This window comes from Tachyglossus aculeatus, chromosome 1 (genome assembly GCF_015852505.1).
Source record: "Tachyglossus aculeatus isolate mTacAcu1 chromosome 1, mTacAcu1.pri, whole genome shotgun sequence".
In the NCBI taxonomy this organism is placed as follows: domain Eukaryota; kingdom Metazoa; phylum Chordata; class Mammalia; order Monotremata; family Tachyglossidae; genus Tachyglossus; species Tachyglossus aculeatus.
In genome coordinates, this window is record NC_052066.1 from 97,743,892 (window position 1) to 97,766,450 (window position 22,559).

The 22,559-nt window shown below is 44.7% G+C and overlaps 1 protein-coding gene across 1 annotated transcript in view; it reads right to left on the reverse strand.

Annotated features, from left to right (window-relative positions):
• The window catches only part of SLC9A9 (solute carrier family 9 member A9), a 462,001-nt gene that overhangs the window by 97,077 nt on the left and 342,365 nt on the right, over window positions 1-22,559 (reverse strand). Inside the window, exon 13 of the mRNA XM_038751488.1 lies at window positions 10,854-10,902. Within this exon, the coding sequence (XP_038607416.1) occupies window positions 10,854-10,902 (49 nt within the window). The remainder of the gene's footprint in view (window positions 1-10,853; window positions 10,903-22,559) is intronic.

Below are 22,559 nucleotides of genomic sequence, written 5' to 3' on the forward strand. Positions count from 1 at the left end.
CAAGCGCTTAGTACAGTGCTCTGCACACAGTAAGCGCTCAATAAATACGATTGATGATGATGATGATGATGATCTTTTTCACTGTCAACCCTTTGCTCAATCCCTCTCCCTTGCCTGGAACTCTCTTCCTCTTCGGATCCAACAGAGCCCCACTCTCTTCATCTTCAAAGCCCTACTAAAGTCATATCTCTTCCTGGAAGCCTTCCCTGACTAACCTCTTATCTCCGTACATATTCTCCCTCCCCCGAGTTTTGTCCACACACTGTGCTTATACCCTTTAGGGAACTCTGATGTTCACCCCATCTCCATTCTGGAACACTTATGTACGGACTTTTTTTAATGGTGTTTGTTAAGTGCTTATTATGTGTCAAACATTCTTCTAAGTGATAAGCTATTCCAAGGTATACTATGTGTCAAACATTATTCTAAGGTACAAGTTAATTGTGTTGGACACACTCCCTGTTCTGCATGGGGCTTACTGTCTAAGTAAGAGGGAGACCAGGTATTTTGCAGTTGAGGAAACCAAGACACAGAGAAGTTAAACAACTTGCCCAAGGTCACCATGCAAGCAATTGGCAAAGCAGGGATTAGAACCCAGGTTCCTCATACTCCCCTACCCTCTCCACTTGACCACGCTGCTTCTCCATATTCTTATATTACATATCCTTATATTCTGTTTTCTCTTCTTTTGTTAATTGTCTCCCTCCTTAGATTGTAAGCTCCTTGTGGGCAAGGATTGTGTTTACCTAGTAAATTTACACTCCCAAACACTTAATACAGTGCTCTGCAAACAGTAAGCACTAAATAATACCACTGATTGATTGATTATTCATCTGACATTCCTGATGGGCGACCCCATCATCATCATCATTATCATCATCATCATCATCATCATCATCATCATCATTCCTCTAGACTGTAAGCTCCTTGTGGGTAGAGAATGTGTTTACCAACTCTGTTGTATTGGACTCTCCCAAGCTCTTAATAGAGTGCTCTGCACACAGTAAGTGCTCAATAAGTATCACTGATTGATTAACTGATCGATCAATCCCAATGTCTCCAGTTCTTGGAGTTCTTATGCCACAGTGTCCACAATTTAGCACTTTTAATAATAATAATGATAACAATAATGACATTTGTTAAGCACTTACTATGTGCAAAGCACTGTTCTAAGCACTGGGGGACACAAGGTGATCAGGTTGTCCCACGGGGGGCTCACAGTCTTAATCCCCATTTTACAGATGAGGTAACAGGCTCAGAGAAGTTAAGTGACTTGCCCAAGGTCACACATAGCTAGGATTAGAACCCACGACCTCCGAATCCCAAGCCCAGGCTCTTTCCACTGAGCTGCTTCTCTAACTGGGTCATTGAGTGGGGCATTTGGACAATCTTCCCCAAGCCAGCCAGGAAATGGGGCCATTCTGATGAGCTATTCCACTGTTAACCACAATGAACCTTCCCTGGACCCTTACACTGCCCTATCACATATGCAGCAGAAAAGAATGCCTACGTGGTTATCCATCTTTTGGCTGAACACTGGAGGTCACTTTCTCTTCTACTCTCATCCAGATGCCCACGGTTTACATGTTCGATTAAAAGCACAGACAAGCCAGGCCTTTTAAAAAATCAATCTCCCGTTTTTGACCAGCAGCGCGAGGCCCTCAGCGGTGGGCCCTGCGACTGGTTTGAAGTCATGCCTCTGAGTGTATCTGGAGGGCAAAAAAAACACAGCTGCAGCTACCCCTCCCCCCTGCCTCCCCAACATGTCAGAGTCGGGGGTGGGGAGGGGATGTAGGGGTGTCCAAACAGGCCTCTTCAAGGAGCAGAGCAGAGACTGCAGGTTGTTCCAGGCCTTGGGATTCAGCTAGGTTCAACGGTGAGCTGGAGATTAACATCTTGCTCATTTTCATCCCCTAAGATCTTATCAATCAATCAATCAATCGTATTTATTGAGCACTTACTGTGTGCAGAGCACTGTACTAAGCACTTGGGAAGTACAAGTTGGCAACGTATGGGGACAGTCCCTGCCCAACAGTGGGCTCACAGTCTAAAAGTCTGTTATCTGTTTCTTTTCTTCCTTTCTTGCCTCTTCTTTTTTTCCTTTCTTCTCTCCATTTCCATCTCCAAATTCGAGAAGCAAATGACTTTCCTCTTCAATAGTGCTTATCCTGATCTTCCCTCAGGGGGTCAAACAACTGCCTGCTTGGAAGAAATGCTATGGTTTCACTCTAAAGGCAGTCATGGGGCAGTTTTTCCAGCCACTACAGCTTCCTTAGCTATGATTCTATGGGTCCCATGGCTCTCTCAGCCCCAAGGGGAGTGACTCCTCCTGCCTATTCTCTCCTCAAGGAGAGGTGGGCAGTCAGTGCTCATTTCCCGCAGCAGGGTCTGTGTTCGGAAGCCCATCCCAGCTCCCAAAAATCCTTGCAGGGAATACACTTTGTGATGGGACCTTCCACTAATAATAACAATAATAATAAAGATAATTGTGGTGTTTGTTAGTGCTTACCATGTGCCAGGAACCATCCTAAGTACTGAGGTAGATGCAAGGTAATTGGGTTCGGCACAGTCCCTGCCCTACATCTGGCTCACAATCTTAATTCCCGTTTTCCAGATGAGGTCACCGAGGCCCAGGGAAGTGAAGTGACTCACCCAAGGTCACCCATCAGACATATGACGGAGGTGGGTTTAGAGCCCAGGTCCTTCTTACTTCCAGAGGCGTGCTCTATCCACTAAGCCACCCTGCTGAAGTTGTAGGTGGTGATGCTGCCTGTTTGAGCTGGAGAGGGGAGAAGGGTAGTTCACTGGGGTCTAGTCCACCAGACTGCGAGCGGTGTCAGGCTGACCAGCTCAGGTCCAGGGCCTCGCCAGTTCCGGTCCCGGCCAGAGGCAGCAGAAGGCTCAGAGGAACCAGGTATGGCCTCCCATGTTGTCTGCTTCATCATCATCATCATCATCATCAATCGTATTTATTGAGTGCTTACTGTGTACAGAGCACTGTACTAAGCCCTTGGAAAGTACAAGCTGGCAACATATAGAGACAGTCCCTACCCAACAGTGGGCTCACAGTTTAAAAGGGGGAGACAGAGAACAAAACCAAACATACTAACAAAATAAAATAAATAGAATAGATATGTACAAGTAAAATAAATAAATAGAGTAACAAATATGTACAAACATATATACATATATACAGGTGCTGTGGGGAAGGGAAGGAGGTAAGATGGGGGTGGAGAGGGGGATGAGGGGGAGAGGAAGGAAGGGGCTCAGTCTGGGAAGGCCTCCTGGAGGTGAGCTCTCAATAGGGCCTTGAAGGGAGGAAGAGAGCTAGCTTGGCAGATGGGCAGAGGGAGGGCATTCCAGGCCCGGGGGAGGACGTGGGCCGGGGGTCGATGGCGGGACAGGCGAGAACAAGGTACAGTGAGGAGATTAGTGGCAGAGGAGCGGAGGGTGCGGGGTGGGCTGTAGAAGGAGAGAAGGGAGGTGAGGTAAGAGCAGGCGAGGCGATGGACAGCCTTGAAGCCCAGGGTGAGGAGTTTCCGCCTGATGCGCAGATTGATTGGTAGCCACTGGAGATTTTTGAGGCCGGGAGCAACATGCCCAGAGCGTTTCTGGACAAAGACAATCCAGGCAGCAGCATGAAGTATGGATTGAAGTGGGGAGAGACATTCAGCCAGAGTTGCAACTAGTCTGCCTGGACCTCATGGTGGGCCAGAAGCGGTGTGGCCTAATGGGTAGAGCCCAGGCTTAGGAGTCAAAAGGACCTGGGCTCCAGTTCTAGCTTCGCCACTTGACTGCTGTTAGTTACCTCATCTGTAAAATGGGGATTACGACTTTGAGCCCCATGTGGGACAGGTACTGTATCCTCCCCCTTTTAGAATGTGAGCCCACTGTTGGGTAGGGACTGTCTCTATATGTTGACAACTTGTACTTCCCAAGCGCTTAGTACAGTGCTCTGCACACAGTAAGCGCTCAATAAATACGATTGACGATGATGATGATGATGAACTTGATTAGCTTGTATCTACCCCAGCCCTTAGTACTAATAATACTAATATACTAATACTAATCATCAATCATATTTATTGAGCGCATACTATGTGCAGAGCACTGTACTAAGCGCTTGGGAAGTACAAATTGGCAACATATAGAGACAGTCCCTACCCAACAGTGGGCTCACAGTCTAAAAGGGGGGAGACAGAGAACAAAACCAAACATACTAACAAAATAAAATAAATAGGATAGATATGTACAAGTAAAATAAATAAATAAATAAATAGGGTAATAAATATGTACAACGATATATACATATATACAGGTGCTGTGGGGAAGGGAAGGAGGTAAAATGGGGGGGATGGAGAGGGGGACGAGGGGGAGAGGAAGGAAGGGGCTCAGTCTGGGAAGGCCTCCTGGAGGAGGTGAGCTCTCAGCAGGGCCTTGAAGGGAGGAAGAGAGCTAGCTTGGCGGATGGGCAGAGGGAGGGCATTCCAGGCCCGAGGGATGACGTGGGCCGGGGGTCGATGGCGGGACAGGTGAGAACGAGGTACGGTGAGGAGATTAGCGACGGAGGAGCGGAGGGTGCGGGCTGGGCTGTAGAAGGAGAGAAGGGAGGTGAGGTAGGAGGGGGCGAGGTGATGGACAGCCTTGAAGCCCAGGGTGAGGAGTTTCTGCCTGATGCGCAGATTGATTGGTAGCCACTGGAGATTTTTGAGGAGGGGAGTAATATGCCCAGAGCGTTTCTGGACAAAGATAATCCGGGCAGCAGCATGAAGTATGGATTGAAGTGGAGAGAGACACGAGGATGGGAGATCAGAGAGAAGGCTGGTGCAGTAGTCCAGACGGGATAGGATGAGAGCTTGAATGAGCAGGGTAGCAGTTTGGAAGGAGAGGAAAGGGCGGATCTTGGCAATGTTGTGGAGCTGAGACCGGCAGGTTTTGGTGGCGGCTTGGATGTGAGGGGTGAATGAGAGAGCGGAGTCGAGGATGACACCAAGTTTGCGGGCTTGTGAGACGGGAAGGATGGTAGTGCCGTCAACAGAGATGGGAAAGTCAGGGAGAGGGCAAGGTTTGGGAGGGAAGACAAGGAGTTCAGTCTTCGACATGTTGAGCTTTAGGTGGCGGGCAGACATCCAAATGGAGATGTCCGAAGGCAGGAGGAGATGCGAGCCTGGAGAGAGGGGGAGAGAGCAGGGGCAGAGATGTAGATCTGGGTGTCATCAGCGTAGAGATGATAGTTGAAGCCGTGGAAGCGAATGAGGTCACCAAGGCAGTGCGTGTAGATCGAGAACAGAAGGGGACCAAGCACTGAACCTTGGGGAACCCCCACAGTAAGAGGATGGGAGGGGGAGGAGGAGCCTGCAAAAGAGACTGAGAAAGAACGACCAGAGAGATAAGAGGAGAACCAGGAGAGGACGGAGTCTGTGAAGCCAAGGTCAGATAGCGTGTTGAGGAGAAGGGGGTGGTCTACAGTGTCAAAGGCAGTTGAGAGGTCGAGGAGGATTAGGACAGAGTATGAGCCGTTGGATTTGGCAAGCAATCCAAATCCCTTAGTAAGTGCCTAAGGAATACCATAAAAAGAAGCAGCTTTCTGCCCCAGGGGCCAGGCTATGAGACACTTCTGACCATGAAGGGAAATCCCCGTGCCTGCCCTGTCAGTCATGCCTGGAGGGGCTGACACAGCTGGTGACATCAACTGGATCTCTGTCACTTCCAGGGAAGGGTGGGGATTGTAAGCTCCCTGTGGGTACGGAACCTGTCAACCAACTCTTACATTGGACTCTCCCAAAAACTTAGTACAATGCTCTGCCCAATAAGGGATCAATAAATACTACTGACTGATTGATTGATTAACTGACAGAGTGAGCATGGAAAAAAAGGGTTTAATGAAAGAGGATGGGCTTTCTCTTCTCTTCCTGCTCCAAAAGTTTGTTCCATAATGATATTAATAATGGCATTTGTTAAGTACTTATATATATACACTTAGAAGTGCTTAGAAGCTCAGAAGCACTTAGTGCTTAGAAACAGCGTGGCTCAGTGAAAAGAACACAGGCTTTGGAGTCAGAGGTCATGGGCTCAAATTCCGGCTCCGCCACTTGTCAGCTGTTTGACTTTGGGCAAGTCACTTAACTTCTCTGTGCCTCAGTTCCCTCATCTGTAAAATGGGGATTAAGATTGTGAGCCCCCTGTGGGACAACCTGATCACCTTGTAACCTCCCCAGCACTTAGAACAGTGCTTTGCACATAGTCAGCACTTAATAAATGTCATTATTATTATTATTATTATTATTATTATTATTATTATTATTATTGTTATTATTATGTGCCAGGTACTGTACTAAATGCTGGGGTGGATATGAGAAAATGGTGTGGACACAGTCCCTGTCCCCACATGGGACTCACAGTCCTAATTCCCATTTTGCAACCGAAGTAACTGAGGCACAGAGAAGTTGTGACTTGCCCAAGGTCACAAGGCAGACCAGAGGCAGAGTTGGGATCAGTATCAAGGTCCTTCTGATTCCCAGGCCCGTGCTCTATCCACTAAGCTGTGGCCTTAGGGTCACAGAAGCCATGTGTGGGGCTTGTCACAGATAGTTGGAGGCTGCCAACAGCTGGGCTCATTCAAGTTAAGTTAAAAGCGGTATCGGACTAAGCTTTGTCTGGAGTTGAACTGGAATTTTTAGACAGTGAGCCCGTTGTTGGGTAGGGATCGTCTCTGTATGTTGCCGATTTGTACTTCCCAAGCGCTTAGGACAGTGCTCTGCAAACAGTAAGTGCTCAATAAATATGAATGAATGAATGAATTTGGTTTAAAGTCCTTATTGCCAACATGAACTAGTGCTGTTTTGTTTACTTATTCCCAGCTAAGGGAGACAGGCTCTGTTTGAGACATTTCTGTATATATAAAAGATATGAAAGTATCTTAAGAGATACAGCGATACAAAGAGATACAAAAATATTTACTACAGTTATTTATATATAGTATTTATATTTATGTATATTTATATAGTGGATTTTTTGGTATCTCTCTTTTAAGAGCAGTGTCTGTGAAAACTGCATGAGAGCTTGCTAGTTCCTTTGGGAACCGAGTGGAGGTGATTTAGTTTGCTTCCCCAGCTGGCTGTTGAGCCCACGGGGTGTTGGGCTCTGAATTTCCCGGACCTTTTTGGGAAGCATTAGCTGGAACTACTTCCAACTGTGATAATAATAATAATAATAATAATAATAATAATAATAATGGTATTTGTTAAGTGCTTACTATGTGCGAAGCACTGTTCTAAGCACTGGGGGGATACAAGGTGATCATGGGTTGTCCCATGTGGAGCTCACAGTCTTACTCCCTATTTTACAGATGAGGTAACGGAGGCACAGAGAGTTAAGTGACTTGCCCAAAGTCACACAGCTGACAATTGGCGGAGTGAAGTGAAGCAATCTGCGTGTCATCCTTTCCTACAAGATAGTTCCTAGTGGGGAATATTGACTTGTCAGGGGGTGTATTCTGCTGAGGGCAGGTAACATAATCCTGGCGGTTTGGGGTTGAAGTCCCTGGGGAGGGAACCAGTCTGGACCCATGTGGTTCCATGTCCCAGGAATGGTTTTGCCCCAGAAGAGCCCTGCTGTGGCCATTTAATGCTCTCCATGTAGGTCCCGGGGTCAGGTCAGGAACAAAAGTTCCTCTGAAGAGATAGGGGACATCCCTGAGCCAAGAAAGGGAGCAGCAGTGTCAGCGGAATGGCTTTCTATTGCCACTGGCAACCACCCGTCCTGTCAGGCCTATTATTTTCTTGTACGTACCCAAGCACTTAATGCTTGGCTCGTAGTAAGTGCTTAATGAATGCCAAAATTATTATTATGAATCATTTCTACTCTCTCCTAGGAGCCAATGCCTTATCGTGGCAGCAGAGTTTGCGTATGCCAATGAACCTTAGAGCTATGCCATTGAGAGATATTTTCTCACCAGGGTTACCCCTAATTGAAAGTTCTAAGCTGAAGCATAAGGCAACGTCGAGTCACCTGTCCTGGGCAGCAGCAGCATGGGAGAGTCAAAGGCAGATGACCAAGCAATCAAAATGTTGATCAAAGACAACAGCAGAGAGTTTAGTTTTTACTGCATGGAAGGCTGCGATGGTAAACCGCTCGTGTGTTTTTTTTACCAAGAAAACACTATGGATATATATACGAGAACAACTACAGTCCCCTTTTAGACTGAGCCCACTGTTGGATAGGGACTGTCTCTATGTGTTGCCAATTTGTACTTCCCAAGCGCTTAGTACAGTGTTCTGCACATAGTAAGCGCTCAATAAATATGATTGATGATGATAATGAACTACAGAAGAACGAAGATAGGATGTTCCAGAGAAAATACATCCATACAGTTGCTATGGATTGGAAACTATAGTTTCCTGTCCCTGTCTCACATGGGGCTCACAGTTTTAATTCCCATTTTAGAGATGAGGTAACAGGCAAAGAGAAGTGAAACGACTCGCCCAGGGCCACACAACAGAGCCGGGATTAGAGCCCATGTCCTTCTGATTCCCAGACCAGAGCTCTATCCACTACGCCATGCTGCTTCCCATACTACGCGATGGCATTTGATGATGATGATTACTACTACTGCAGCTGTAGGGCTTTCTATTGCCACCTGCCTTCCACCATCCTGGTGAGAAAGAGAACAGCCCCCGCATAGCCCCCACGGTTCCCGCAAACACCACAGCATGAGGCCTCCACAAAGCACTAGGAAGACTGGTGGCTACTGTAGCGGTCTCTGGGCTATGGGTGTGCCTTTGACTCTGAGCCTTGAGGAGCCCGTAATTCTTTTAGCCACAGATCATGGCAGATTTCTGTTTTAACTTTGCCTCTTATGTTGCTTTAGTGTTTTATTGTTTCATCCCTCCATGTGCGTATGTCTCCCTCTGTTCCTTATTATTCTTAGGTTGTCAGCCTTCTCAGGTCCAAGGACCCCATCCATAGCTGTAACTTATTTAATTATGTTAATGTCTGTCTTCCTCTCTCTGTTTTGGGCAGGGATTGTCTCTCTCTGTTGCTGAGTTGTACTTTCCAAGCACTTGATATAATGCTCTGCACACAGTAAGCACTCAGTAAATATGACTGAATAAATGAATGAATGATGTAAGCTCATTGTGGGCAGGGAATATGTCTGTTTATTGTAATATTGTATTCTTCTAAGCACTTAGTACAGTGTTAATAATACTACTAATAATAATTATGGTATTTGTTAAGCGCTTACTATGTGCTGAGCACTGTTCTAAGCACTGGGGTAGGTACAAGGTAATCAAGTAGTACCATGTGGGGCTTACAGTCTTAATCCCCCTTTTACAGATGAGGTAACAGAAGCACAGAGAAGTTAGACTGTGAGCCCACTGTTGGGTAGGGACAGTCTCTATATGTTGCCAACTTGTACTTCCCAAGTGCTTAGTACAGTGCTCTGCACACAGTAAGCGCTCAATAAATACGATTGATTGATTGATTGATTAAGTGGCTTGCCCAAGGTCACACAGGAGATAAGTGGCGGAGCCTGGATTATATCCCATGTCCTCTGACTACCAAGTCTGTGCTCCTTCCACTGAGCCATGCTGCTTCTCACAAAGTAAGCACTCAATAAATATGATTGATGGACTGACCCCTGTGCATTCTTTCCTAATACTTAGTGCAGTGTTCAGCACACAGTAAGCACTTATCAAATAGTACAACTACTACCACCACCACTACTACCATTACCACTAATAAGCAGTGTGGCCTAGTGGAAAGAGCATGGCCCTGGGAATCAGAGGACCTGGGTTCTAGTCCCAGCCCCACCACTTGTCTGTTGTGACCTTGGGCAAGTCACAACTTTTCTGGGCCTCAGTTCCTTCATCTGCAAAATGGAGATTCAATACCTTGTCTCCCTCCCTTCAATAGGTATTGATATTGAAGGTACTGAATTCCCATTTTGCCCCAGGTGGGACTTGATTCTCTTGTATTCGTTCATTCATTCAATCATATTTATTGAGCGCTTACTGTGTGCAGAGCACTGTACTAAGTGCTTGGGAAGTGAAAGTCAGCAACATATAGAGACGGTCCCTACCCAACAACGGGCTCACAGTCTAGAAGGGGAAGACAGGCAACAAAACAAAACATGTAGACAGGTGTCAAAACCGTCACTTAGTGTAGTTCTTGGCACCTAGTAAGGGCTTAACAAGTGCCCCAATTATTATTATTTATTACTACTGCACCTCTACTAGTAATACTACTTTATTACTGCTACTACTACTACTACTATTACCTGAATGGCCTCCTTATAATAATAATAATAATGTTGGTATTTGTTAAGCACTTACAAGCACTGGGGTAGATAAAAGGTAATCAGGTTGTCCCACGTGGGGCTCACAGTCTTAATTCCCATTTGACGGGTGAGGTAACTGAGTCCCAGAGAAGTTAAGTGACTTATCCAAGATCACAAAGCTGACAAGTGGCCCAGCACTGGGCAGTCACTGAGCAGACCCTGTCGAATGGGACTAATCCTCTCTCAGGCTATTTGTAAATCATTTTTGTCTGTCTGTCTGTCGGCCCTGTTAGCTTGCAAACTCTTTAGGGTAGCAAACATGGGTCTCATCTCTGCCTTATGCTCTCAAGTACTTAGTACAGTGCTTCATCCTCTGCAGTTGCTTAACAAATACCATGGATGATTTGATTAATCGATCAATCGGGTGATCGTCCCTCCTGCCCTGCCCATCGTCCGCACTTCTGACAGGAGCCCCGTACTAAACACGGCCAGCTCTGCGGTGGAGGAGATCCTCACGGAGGTGGTCTCCAGGGACAGGCCCACCCTCCAACAGCTATGTTTACCCCGGACTTGCCTGGGGGGTATGTTCCGCTGCCAGGTCCTCGTCTGGATCCACGCCGACCCTGGGGAGGAACACGAGGGAACAGTTGAGATGCTGGTGCATTCATCTCAGCTCACGCACATGACTGTCTTTGGAAATCTGAGTCGGAGGAGCACGGATGGGTCTGAGGGAGACAACGGTGAGACTCACCTGGGCCTCGGGAGTGCTGGTGGGATGGACACTCCCAGCCTCACTCCGTGGAGGACCCTCTCGGCCATTCTCCCATCACGTTAGACTGGCCAGTGTAGGGCCCCACCAGCCAGCGGGCAGGTCTCTCTCTCCAGAAAGGTGAGACGACAATCAGGCCGAGGAACTGGATGGAACCGAGGGGTCCACATCCTCCTCCAAAGAAGCAAACTAGACTCAATTGGAACCACTAGACTAAACGCCTCATGCCAACTCCATCTCATGCAGAGAGTGTTCTCTCAGCCTTGGGAGGCCACTTTCCCACCACATTAGACTGCCCAGTTAGGGACCCCATTAGGGAGCGGAGCAGGTCTCGCTCTCCAGAGAGACAAGAGGACAATCAGGCTGGGGAATGGATGGAATGAGGGGCCTGTGCCCCTCTCCCAAGGAGAAAACCAGACCCAGCTGGGCCTGGGTCATCATTCCCTGTAGGGCCCCGTAAAAGTACTTTCTCTGAGAGTGTTTTCAGTCCCAACATCCAGGCACAGTGAGTTTCAACCCTTCTGTGAATTTGAAGCCTGGGCTCGTGGCTTTTCCCTTAAAATTAAAGAATGCCAGGCATTTCAGAAAATGGCTCACTCACTTTTTCCAACAGAGGGATAATATATAGCCACTTGATCTTATCAAGCTACACTGCTTTGGGGGCCGCAAGACGCCTCCAGGGCTTGGCATCCATTCCGTGAACATCATCAGCTTTACTGACTGCCAAGATATTTAATGGAGTGATTGGTGGAGGCGGCTAGTAGTGCAGAATTAATCCTTTTCTCTTGGGTCTGTATTCAGTATATACTTCACTCCTTTAACGCTAAGCTACTCACTGTATCTTGGCCTCGCTATCTAGCCACTGACCACTTGCCCACTCCTGCCTCTGGCCTGTATCATCCTTCCCTTTCATATCTGACAGACTCATTCATTCATTCATTCAGTCGTATTTATTGAGCACTTACTGAGTGCAGAGCACTGTACTAAGCACTTGGAAAGTACAGTTTGGCAACAGAGGCAGTCTCTACCCAAAAGCGGGCTCACAGTCTAGAAGGGGGGTGACAGCCAACAAAACAAGTAGACAGGCATCAGTAGCATCAAAATAAATAAATATAATTATAGATATAGACACATCATTAATAAAATAAATAGAATAACAAATATGTACAAATATACACAAGTGGACAGATGATCACTCTCCCCATCTTCAAAGCCAGCAGCGTGGCTCAGTAGAAAGAGCCTGGGCTTTGGAGTCAGAGGTCATGGGTTCAAAATCCGGCTCCACCAATTGTCAGCTGTGTGACTTTGGGCAAGTCACTTAACTTCTATGTGCCTCAGTTACATTAACTGTAAAATGGGGATTAAGACTGTGAGCCCCCCGTGGGACAACCTGACCACTTTGCTACCTCCCCAACGCTTAGAACAGTGCTTTTCACATAGTAAGCGCTTAATAAATGCCATCATTATTATTATTTCATCTCTTCAAAGAGGCCTTTCCCGACTAGGCCCTCATTTCCTCTTTTCCCGTTCCCTTCTGTGTCACCCTTGCACTTGGATATGCACTATTCACCCATTCCCAAGCCCCACAGCCATATCCATACATATCCCTAACATATCTGTACATATCCATAATTTATATATTTTATTTATATTATTGTCTGTTTCTCTCTCTATACTGTAAGTTCCTTGTGTGCAGGGAACATGCGTGCCAACTCTGCTATATTGTACTCTTCTAAGTGCTTAGTACAGTTCTCTACACACAGTAAGTGCCCAATAAATATGATTGATTGAAAAGGACACGTGCAGGCAGGACTGGGAGTGATTGGAGAAGGAAATGCCAAGAGGCAACATGGGCTAGTAGAAAGACATAGGCCTTGGGGTCACAGGGCTTGGACTGTGATCCCAGCTCTGCCACTTGTAATAATAATAATAATAATAATAATAATAATAATAATAATAATAATAATAATAATAATAATAATAATAATAATACCTGTTAAGCACTTACTATGTGCCCAGCACTGTTCTACGAGCTGGGGTAGATACAAGTTAATCAGGTTGTTACTGATAAACACATGGGGCTCACATTCCCTTAGTTCCATTTTACAGATGAGGTAAGTCCGAAAGAAGTTAAGTGACTTGCCCAAAGTCACCCAGCAGACATGTGTGAACCCAGGCCCTTTTGATTCCAAGACTCGAGCTCTATCCATTAGGCCATGCTGCTACATTATATGTGTCAGAAGTGGTCTGCTGTGTGACCCTGCACAAGTCATTCAACTTCTTTGTGCCCCATTTTTTCTCATCTGTAAAATGAGGATTCAATCAGTCAAACAATCAGCTGCATTCACTGAGGATTACTGTTTATTGAAGAAAAACGAGGTAGCGGAAGGATTCGAATTTCATGTCAGATATTGGGTAGAAGATGAAACTTATTTACCACCGAAAGAGCTAAAGAATTTAAGGCAAGGCTGCAGCACTGGGTCTCTAGAAGAGTAGATCATTAGAGAACGATAGTGATGGGAATCAGAAAGAGACCTATAGGAAAAGTGACTGAGATGGGTTAACTGGATTTGGATAGAGCTAATGCAATGTGTCCAGCAGCTGGAGTAAATTAATTCCCTAAACAGTGGAGGACATATGGCAACAAACCATGATATGTGGTGTCTGAGGCAGAGTCAATCAGAAAACATGACCATGCCAGGAAAATGGAAAGGACACAAGACTGCCAAAATATAGCCAGAGTACATACCCGGTAGCCAAAGTAGCCCACCTCGAAGAGGTCCTGAATTTTGAAAGTATCTGCTGCATTGAACAGAGCCATTTTACATTAGCTTGTAGCAGTCCAAGATGAGCAGAATAAAGGCGAAACTACAGGCACGATTGATTGAAAGTGACATCAGTGCTCACAGAGCCCCGTTCAGGGACCAGCAAAAAGACAACTATGGATTTATGAGAGCAAGCCAGACAGGATGACAGAAAATACTAAAAAGAATAAAGACAGTTCAGACCGAATAAAAAGCTAATCCTAAATGTGATGATACTTGAGTTTGTTTTTTGTTTTTAATGGTATTTGTTAGGTGCTTACTATGATCCAGGCATTGTACTAAGCACTGGGGTAGATACAAGCTAATCAGGTTGGGCACAATCCTTGACCCACGTGGGGCTCACAGTCTTAATCCCCATTTTACGGATGAGAGAACTGGGACACAGAGAAGTAAATAATTAAAATAATAATGAGAATTGTGGTATTTGTTAAGCATTTACTATGTGTCAAGCACTGTACTAAGCCCTGGGGTAGATACAAGCAAATTGGGTTGAACACAGTCTCCGCTCACATGGGGTTCACAGTCTCAATCTCCATTTTACAGATGAGGTAACTGAGGCACGGAGGAGTGAAGTGAACTCCCCAAAGTCACATAACAGGCATGCGGTTGAGTCAGGATTAGAACCCCTGACCTTCTGACTCCTAGGCTCATGCTCTATCCACTATGCATGCTGCTTCTCCAGTTTTTACCAGTAAACATTAGACCACCATTTAGGTGGATAACACATGAAAAAACCCCTTAATCAGAACAATATTATGGTTTGGATCATACATGGAAAAGGATACCTTCTATCAGTAGAAAATAAGGTGAGAAGGAGGTTGTACAATTTATTATTCAGGGGATGGTGTGGTAATTTATATTAGCTTGTAGCAGTCCAAGATGAGCAGAATAAAGGCGAATCGTTATTTATTTAGAGAAGCAGCGTGGCTCAGTGGAAAGAGCCCAGGCTTTGGAGTCACAGGTCAGGGGTTCAAATCCCGGCTCCGTTAACTGTCAGCTGTGTGACTTTGGGCAAGTCACTTAACTTCTCTGTGCCTCAGTTCCCTCATCTATAAAATGGGGATGAAGACTGTGAGCCCCATGTGGGACAACCTGATCGCCTTGTATCCTCCCCAGCACTTAGAACAGTGCTTTGCACATAGTAAGCACTTAACAAATACCATTATTATTCTTCTTATTATAATTTGGGGGTTACTGACATGTTTGGTGCTTGGCTTAATTAAAAGAGTATGGTGCTTGTCACGGGAAGGTAGGGCAAATATTGAAGACAGATATAAAGAGATATTGTAAAGACAGATATAAAGAGCTATTGTAATGTGCAGGAAAGTTACACACCCGCTATAAAACTGAGCTCCAGAAATATTACATTATAGTAATTCATCCTCAAAGGGACAAACCATTAATTTTAAGGGGAAAATTAAAAGAGGAACTTACTAAATTGGAACTGTGGGGACTAGAGAAAGTAGAAGAGCTTCAGAATGGATACATTGATGAGTGACAGGATGAGGGGAGTCAGAAAGAGTGAGTAGCTCATATTACAGTGTGGCTTAGTGGAAAGAACGTGGGCTTGGGAGGCAGAGGACATGGATTCTAATCCCAGTTTTGCCATTTTGCCCGTTGTCGGCTGTGTGACCTTGAGCAAGTCATTTGACTTCTCTGTGCCTCAGTTTTCTCATCTGCAAAATGGGGAGTCAATACCAGTTTTCCCCTCCACTTCAGACTATGAACCCCATATCGGAGAGGAGACTGTGTCTGACCTGTTTATCTTGTATCTACCCAGTGTTTAGTTTAGCACTTCGTGTATAGTAAGTGCTTAACAAATGCCACTGTTCTGAGAACTGGGACAGATACAAGTTAATCAGTTTGAACACAGTCCCTGTTCCCACATGAGGCTCACACTCTTAATTCCCACTATACAGATGAGGTAACTGAGGCCCGGAGAATAGTGTTTGGCACATAGTAAGTGCTTAAGTACCATAATTATTATTATCATGCCTCTACCTGAACAATTATGTATTTAAAATTTTTTCCTATGCCTAGAAGACATGAAATATATAGACATGTCTCAAGGACACTACAAGAAAAATCTAGTCAATACTTTTAATCTAGTCATTTTAGTCACTCTATAGTCTAGTCTATAGTATAGTATATGTATAGTTCATTCATTCATTCATTCAATCGTATTTATTGAGCGCTTACTGTGTGCAGAGCACTGTACTAAGCACTTGGGAAGTACAAGTTGGCAACATATAGAGACGGTCCCCTACCCAACAGTGGGCTCACAGTCTAGAAGGGGGAGACAGAGAACAAAACAAAACATATTAACAAAATAAAATAAATAGAATAAATATGTACAAATAAAATAAATATAGTCTATATATATAGTCTATATACATATATGGTACTTATATAGTCTATAGTCTAGTCTAGTCATTCTAGTAATTTATTCTAGCCAGTATCAGGTGGGAAGCAGCGTAGTTTAGTGGAAAGAGCACAGGTTTGGGAGTTGGAGGACATGGATTCTAATCCCAGCTCCACCATTTGTCTCCTATTTGACCTTGGACAAGTCACTTAACTTCTCTGGGCCTCAGTTTTCTCATCTGTAAAATGGGGATTAAGACTGTCAGCCCCACCTGATTATCTCTCAGTGCTTAGAACAGTGCTTGGCACATAGTAAGTGCTTAACAAATACCATTATTATTATTATTATCCCAGCTTTTAGAGAACGGTGCTTGGCACATGATAAGCGCTTAACAAATACTATTATTATTATTATTTGGTATGGTCTATACCCCAATTTGAGGGCATTGCTTTTCAATCAATCAATTAAACAGCATTTTCCTAAGCACTTGGGAGAGTACAGTACAACAGGGTTGGTAAACACAATCCCTGTCCACAAGGACCAAGGCTGTCATTTGGGCTGTGCCCTTCTTGAGAAGTTTTACAATAAAGAGTTCTTCAAATCTGGAAGATGTAGAAGACAGCAAGACTACTTTGATGGCATACTGCTTTGGAGTACATCAGTAGAGGAATATGAAAAAAGACTTGAATGGACACTGATTAAAATACCTGGTAGGTATGATGTTGAAGAAAAGTAAATTTCCATCTAGATTTCATACTTAGGAGGAAAAATTGGTGGTGAAAGGTGTAGAAGTAGAGCCAAGCAAAATATGAGGTATTGCAAAATGTCGGTCCCAAAAGGCAACAAAATATTACAGAAGGCACTGGGCGTGTTTATCTGTGTCAGAGTATTCTAAATATGCTAAAGGTAGCAGCAGGAGGAGGAACAACAGAATTTAATATTAGCCTGCTGTGAGCAAAGCACTGCATTAAACACCAGGGAAAAATACACAGATGAGAATTGGACATAGTTCCTGACTCCCAAGGGGCTGGAGTTAGAACCCAGGTCTCCTGAAGCTCAGTCCCCTGTGCTTTCTACTGGGCCGTGCTGTCTCTCATGCTGCTGCAGTTGCTGGCTGTAAATCTCTCCCTTATTGGAATAGCCTGAGAAGCCGCATGGCCTAGTGGAGAGAGCATGGGCTCAGGAGTCAGAAGGATCTGGGTGATAACCCTGGCTTGCCACGTGTTGGCTGTGTGACCTTGGTCAAGTCATGTAACTTCTCTGTGCCCCAGTTCCCTCTTCTGTAAAATGGGGATTAAGACTGTGAGCCCCATGTGAGACAGGGACTGTGTCCACCCTGATAAGCTCGTATCTACCCAGTGCTTAGCAGAGTGCCTGGCACATAGTAAGCGCTTAAAAAATACCATAAAAAATAACCTCCTCTGGGAATGTGAAATCTTCTCTTCTGATTGTTTCATTTACATCCAGAACAAATAGTTTCCATTTTAGAAGGTGGTCAGGATGAGGGTCGAAATCAGAACAGCCAATGGACGCAAGGGTTCATGAACCGTGACGTGAGATTTACTAAAAAGAAAACTGCATGGTGCTGTTGGAAGAGGGGGCAGGATAATAACAGGGAGAGTTTGACAGCTTGAAAGAGTTGGCTGAAAGAGCATAAAGACCAAGCCATTCAGATTCTAGTGAAGAAGGGAAGTTCTGGTGAGTGCTCCCGAACAGGGCCAGGAGGAGAATGACTCTGTTGAGCTCATTATGGGCTGAAACCATTTCTATCAGCTCTGTTATATTGTACTCTAGAAGCAGCGTGGCTCAGTAGGAAAGGAGGAAAGTAGGAAATTGTTGCCAATTTGTACTTCCCAAGCGCTTAGTACAGTGCTCTGCACATAGTAAGCGCTCAATAAATACAATTGATGATGATGATGATGATGATGAAAGAGCCTGGGCTTTGGAGTCAGAGGTCATGGGTTCAAATCCCAGCTCCGCCACTTGTCAGCTGTGTGACTTTGGGCAAGTCACTTCACTTCTCTGTGCCTCAGTTACCTCATCTGTAAAATGGGGATGAAGACTGTGAGCCCCCCGTGGGACAACCTCATCACCCTGTAACCTCCCCAGCGCTTAGAACAGTGCTTTACACATAGTAAGCGCTTAATAAATGCCATTATTATTATTACTCTCCCAAGCACTTAGGACAGTGGTCTGCACACATTAAGCACTTAAATACCATTGATTGATTGACTGATTGTAGAAACGTTTGGTAGGTGTTCTAGGGGCACTGGTGATGTCAGAGGGACATTATGCTCACCTAGAGAAGGGGGCTTTATCATGATTCTGGCATACAAAACATTTCACGTCTTTTGGCAAGCAAGGTCATTCCTTGGAGTAACTGATCAGAAGCTAGTATCCGAACTAATTTTCAAGAACATTTGGCATTACACACTACTCCCATGCCAAACGTAACTTTTTAAGTTGCAGTTCTATGATCTGAAGCTTTATGATACCCTGAAGATCACTGCACACTCTGCTTATGACCTATAATGAAAAGTGTGTAAACACGAAACCTGAATGATAAATGACCCACGCAAATTTATTTTTAAAAATGCAAAGGAATAGAACATGTGGAAGAGCTTCCCAGTAGCTACAGCAATTTAGCATGCTGAGAAAAATAACGCGATATCACGAAGAGAATTCTTTTACCTCACCAAGGAATTAGATATGAATTAAGCTTTAACAGATGGGATATTTTGGGGAGGTAATGAAGATACTGATGTCACCCTGAGATTAGTCATGCCAGGGTGAGTACAGAGGGGTCGCTTGGATATGAAGAACGGAACAAAAAGAGCTAAAGCTATTGTATATTAGCCACAGATGAATACCGATGCAATGAAAACAGAAATTTTATGAACATGTCAAAATTACATAGGCATTTGGTTGCGTAATACCTGACTGATTCATTCATTCATGTGTGGCTCAGTGGAAAGAGCACGGGCTTTGGAGTCAGAGGTCAGGGGTTCAAATCCCAGCTCCGCTAATTGTCAGCTGTGTGACTTTGGACAAGTCACTTAACTTCTCTGTGCCTCAGTTCCCTCATCTGTAAAATGGGGATTAAGACTGTGAGCCCCACATCACCTTTTATCCCCTCAGTGCTTAGAACAGTGCTTTGCACATAGTAAGCATTTAACAAATACCATCATTATTATTACTATTATTATTATCAAGAAAAACTGAGGCCATGGTTAAAAGCTGGGATTAACTTGGTTTTTATGGTATGTTCCAGTTATTTGTTAATCAGTCAATCAATCAATGGTATTTACTGAACACTTAAAGGGCACAGAGCACTGCATTAAGTGCTTGAGAGCGTGCAATACAACAGAGTTGATAGACATATTCCCTGACCATAAGGAGCTTACACACTATGGGGGCAGCAGGCACTAAAATAAATTATGGATATGGACTGCAAGTGCTTAAAAGGTACAAATCTAAGGGTGATGCAGAATGGAGAGAGAGTGGGGGAAAGAGCCTTAATGGTGAAGGCCTCTTGGAGGAGATGTGACCTTAATAAGCCTTTGAAGGTGGGGAAAGAGTGGTGGTCTGGTGTATATGGAGGGAGAGGGAGTTTCAGGGCAGAGGGAGGATGAGGGAAAGGGGGTGCAGTGGGCAAGCTAGGGATAGAGCAGTGAAGTGAATGGGCTGGGCTGTAGTAGATCAGTGAGATAAAGCAGGAGGGCTGAGCTGATTAGGTGCTTCAATGCCAATGGTAAGGAGTTTCTCTTTTATGTGGAGGTGGATGGACAACTACTGGAGGTTCTTGAGGAGTGCGGAAACATGGATTGAATGGTTTATCAGAAAAATGATCTGGGCAGTAGGAGAGGTAATGAAGATACTGATGTCACCCTGAGATTAGTCATGCCAAGGTGAGTACAGAAGGGTTGCTTGGAAATGAAGAACGGAACAAAAAGGGCTAAAGCTATTGTCTATTGGCCACAGATGAATACTGATGTAATGAAAACAGAAATTTTATGAATATGTCAATATTACATAGGCATTTGGTTGCGTAATACCGGACTGATTCATTCATTCATGCATGAATGGACTGGAGTGGGGAGAGACAGGAGGCTTGGAGGTCAACAAGGAGGCTGCTGATGCAATAGTTAAGGTGGGATTAGTGCTTGGATCAGTTTAGTAGCAGTTTGGATGGAAAGTAAAGGGTGGATTTTAGCGATGTTGTGAAGGTAGGACCGACAGGATTTTGTGACAGAATTGAATATGTGGGATGAATGAGAGAGATGAGTCTAGGTTAATGCCAAGGCAACAGAATTGTGAGATAGGGAGGATCATGGTGCTGTCTACAATGAAGGGAAAGGTATGGGGAGAGGATGGGATTTGGGTAGGAAGATGAGGAGTTCTGTTTTGGATGTTAAGTTTGAGGTGTTGGTGTGGCGATGTCCCAGAGGCAGAAGGAAATGCGAAACTGCAGAGAAGGAAAGAGATCAGTGTTGGAGAGATTGTTGTGGGAATAACCCACATAGATATGGTAGTTGAAGGCATGGGAGAGAGCCCGAAGGGAGTGTAGATGAAGAATAGAAGGGGACCCAGAACTGAGCCTTGAGGAACTCCCATAGCTAGAGGGTCAGAGGCAGAGGAGGAACTTCTGAAAGAGAATGAGAATGAGTGACGAGAAAAATAGGAGGAAAACCAGGAGAGAACTGTGTCAATGAATCCTAGGTTCATTTTATTGAGCACTTACTGTGTCCAGAGCACTGTACTAAGCGCTTGGGAAGTACAAATTGGCAACATATAGAGGTGGTCCCTACCCAACAATGGGTTCACAGTCTAGAAGAGGGAGACAGACAACAGAACAAAACATGTGGACAGGTGTCAAGTCATCAGAATAAATAGAATTAAAGCTAAATGCACATCATTAACAAAATAAATAGAATGGTAAATATGTACAAGTAAAATAAATAGAGTAAATAGAGTAATAAATCTGTACATACATATATACAGGTGCTGTGGGGAGGGGAAGGATATAGGGCGGGGGGATGGGGAGTAGAAGAGGAGGAGGAGGAGGTTAAATAATTAATTCAATCATATTTATTGAACGTTTACTGTGTGCAGAGCATTGTACTAAGGGCTTGGGAAGTACAAGTCAGCAACATATAGAGACAGTCCCTACCCAACAGTGGGCTCACAGTCTAGAAGGGGGAGACAGAGAACAAGACCAAACATATTAACAAAATAAAATAAATAGAATAGATATGTACAAGTAAAATAAACAGAGTAATAAATATGTACAAACACATATACATATATACATGTGCTGTGGGGAAGGGAAGGAGGTAAGACGGGGGGATGGAGAGGGGGGCGAGGGGGAGAGGAAGGAGGAGGCTCAGTCTGGGAAGGCCTCCTGGAGGAGGTGAGCTCTCAGTAGGGCCATACATAAATAATGTTTATTTAGAGGAGGTTATTTAGAGGAGGTTAAATAATGTTTACAGGAGAAGGGTCATCCAAAGTGTCGATGACAGCTGAGGGGTCAAGGAGGATTTGGATGGCTGTTGGATTTGTCAAGAAAAAGGTCATTGGTGACTTTAGAGCAGACAGTTTCCATGGACTAAAGGAGGAAAATAGATTGGTGGGGAGGCGGGGGGAGGGAGAGACTTTGAGGAGATGAAGTGTAGACAACTTGCTAAAGGAAGGGAGAAGGAGTTGAGGAAACAGCGTTTAGAGACAGAGATGGTAGGAAGGAGATGGGACGGAAACTGGAGGGTGTTGTGGGCTCAAGGGATAGTGTTTTTAGGAGAGGGGATAGATACTTGGGCATGTTTGAAAGCAGTGGGGCAGAAGCCATTAGAAGGTGAACAGTAGAAGATGATGCTGAGAAAGGCAAGATGGGAGTGGGGTAGGGTTTTGAAAAGGTGCGGAGGCATAGAATCGAAGGTGCAGCTAGAGGCGTAGATTTTGAGAGCAGGAGGAAGATCTCTTCTTGAGACACTGCTGAAAAAGATGGGAGAGTCATAGAAGGGGCAGGAGGAAGGAGGGACTGGAGAGGAGCAGGGGAGATTTTAGGGAGATCACGCCTGACTAATCAATCAATCATATTTATTGAGCACTTACTGTTTGCAGAGCACTGTACTAAGCTCTTGGAAGAGTACAATATAACAATAAAAGAGACACATTCCCTGACCACAACGAGCTTACAGTCTAGAGGGGGTTTCAATTTTATCAATAAAAAACATGGCCAGGTCAGTCTATTTTTTTCAGGCTCAGTATAATATTTAACAATAATAATTATCGTACTTGTTAAGTGTTTACTATGTGCCAAGCACTGTT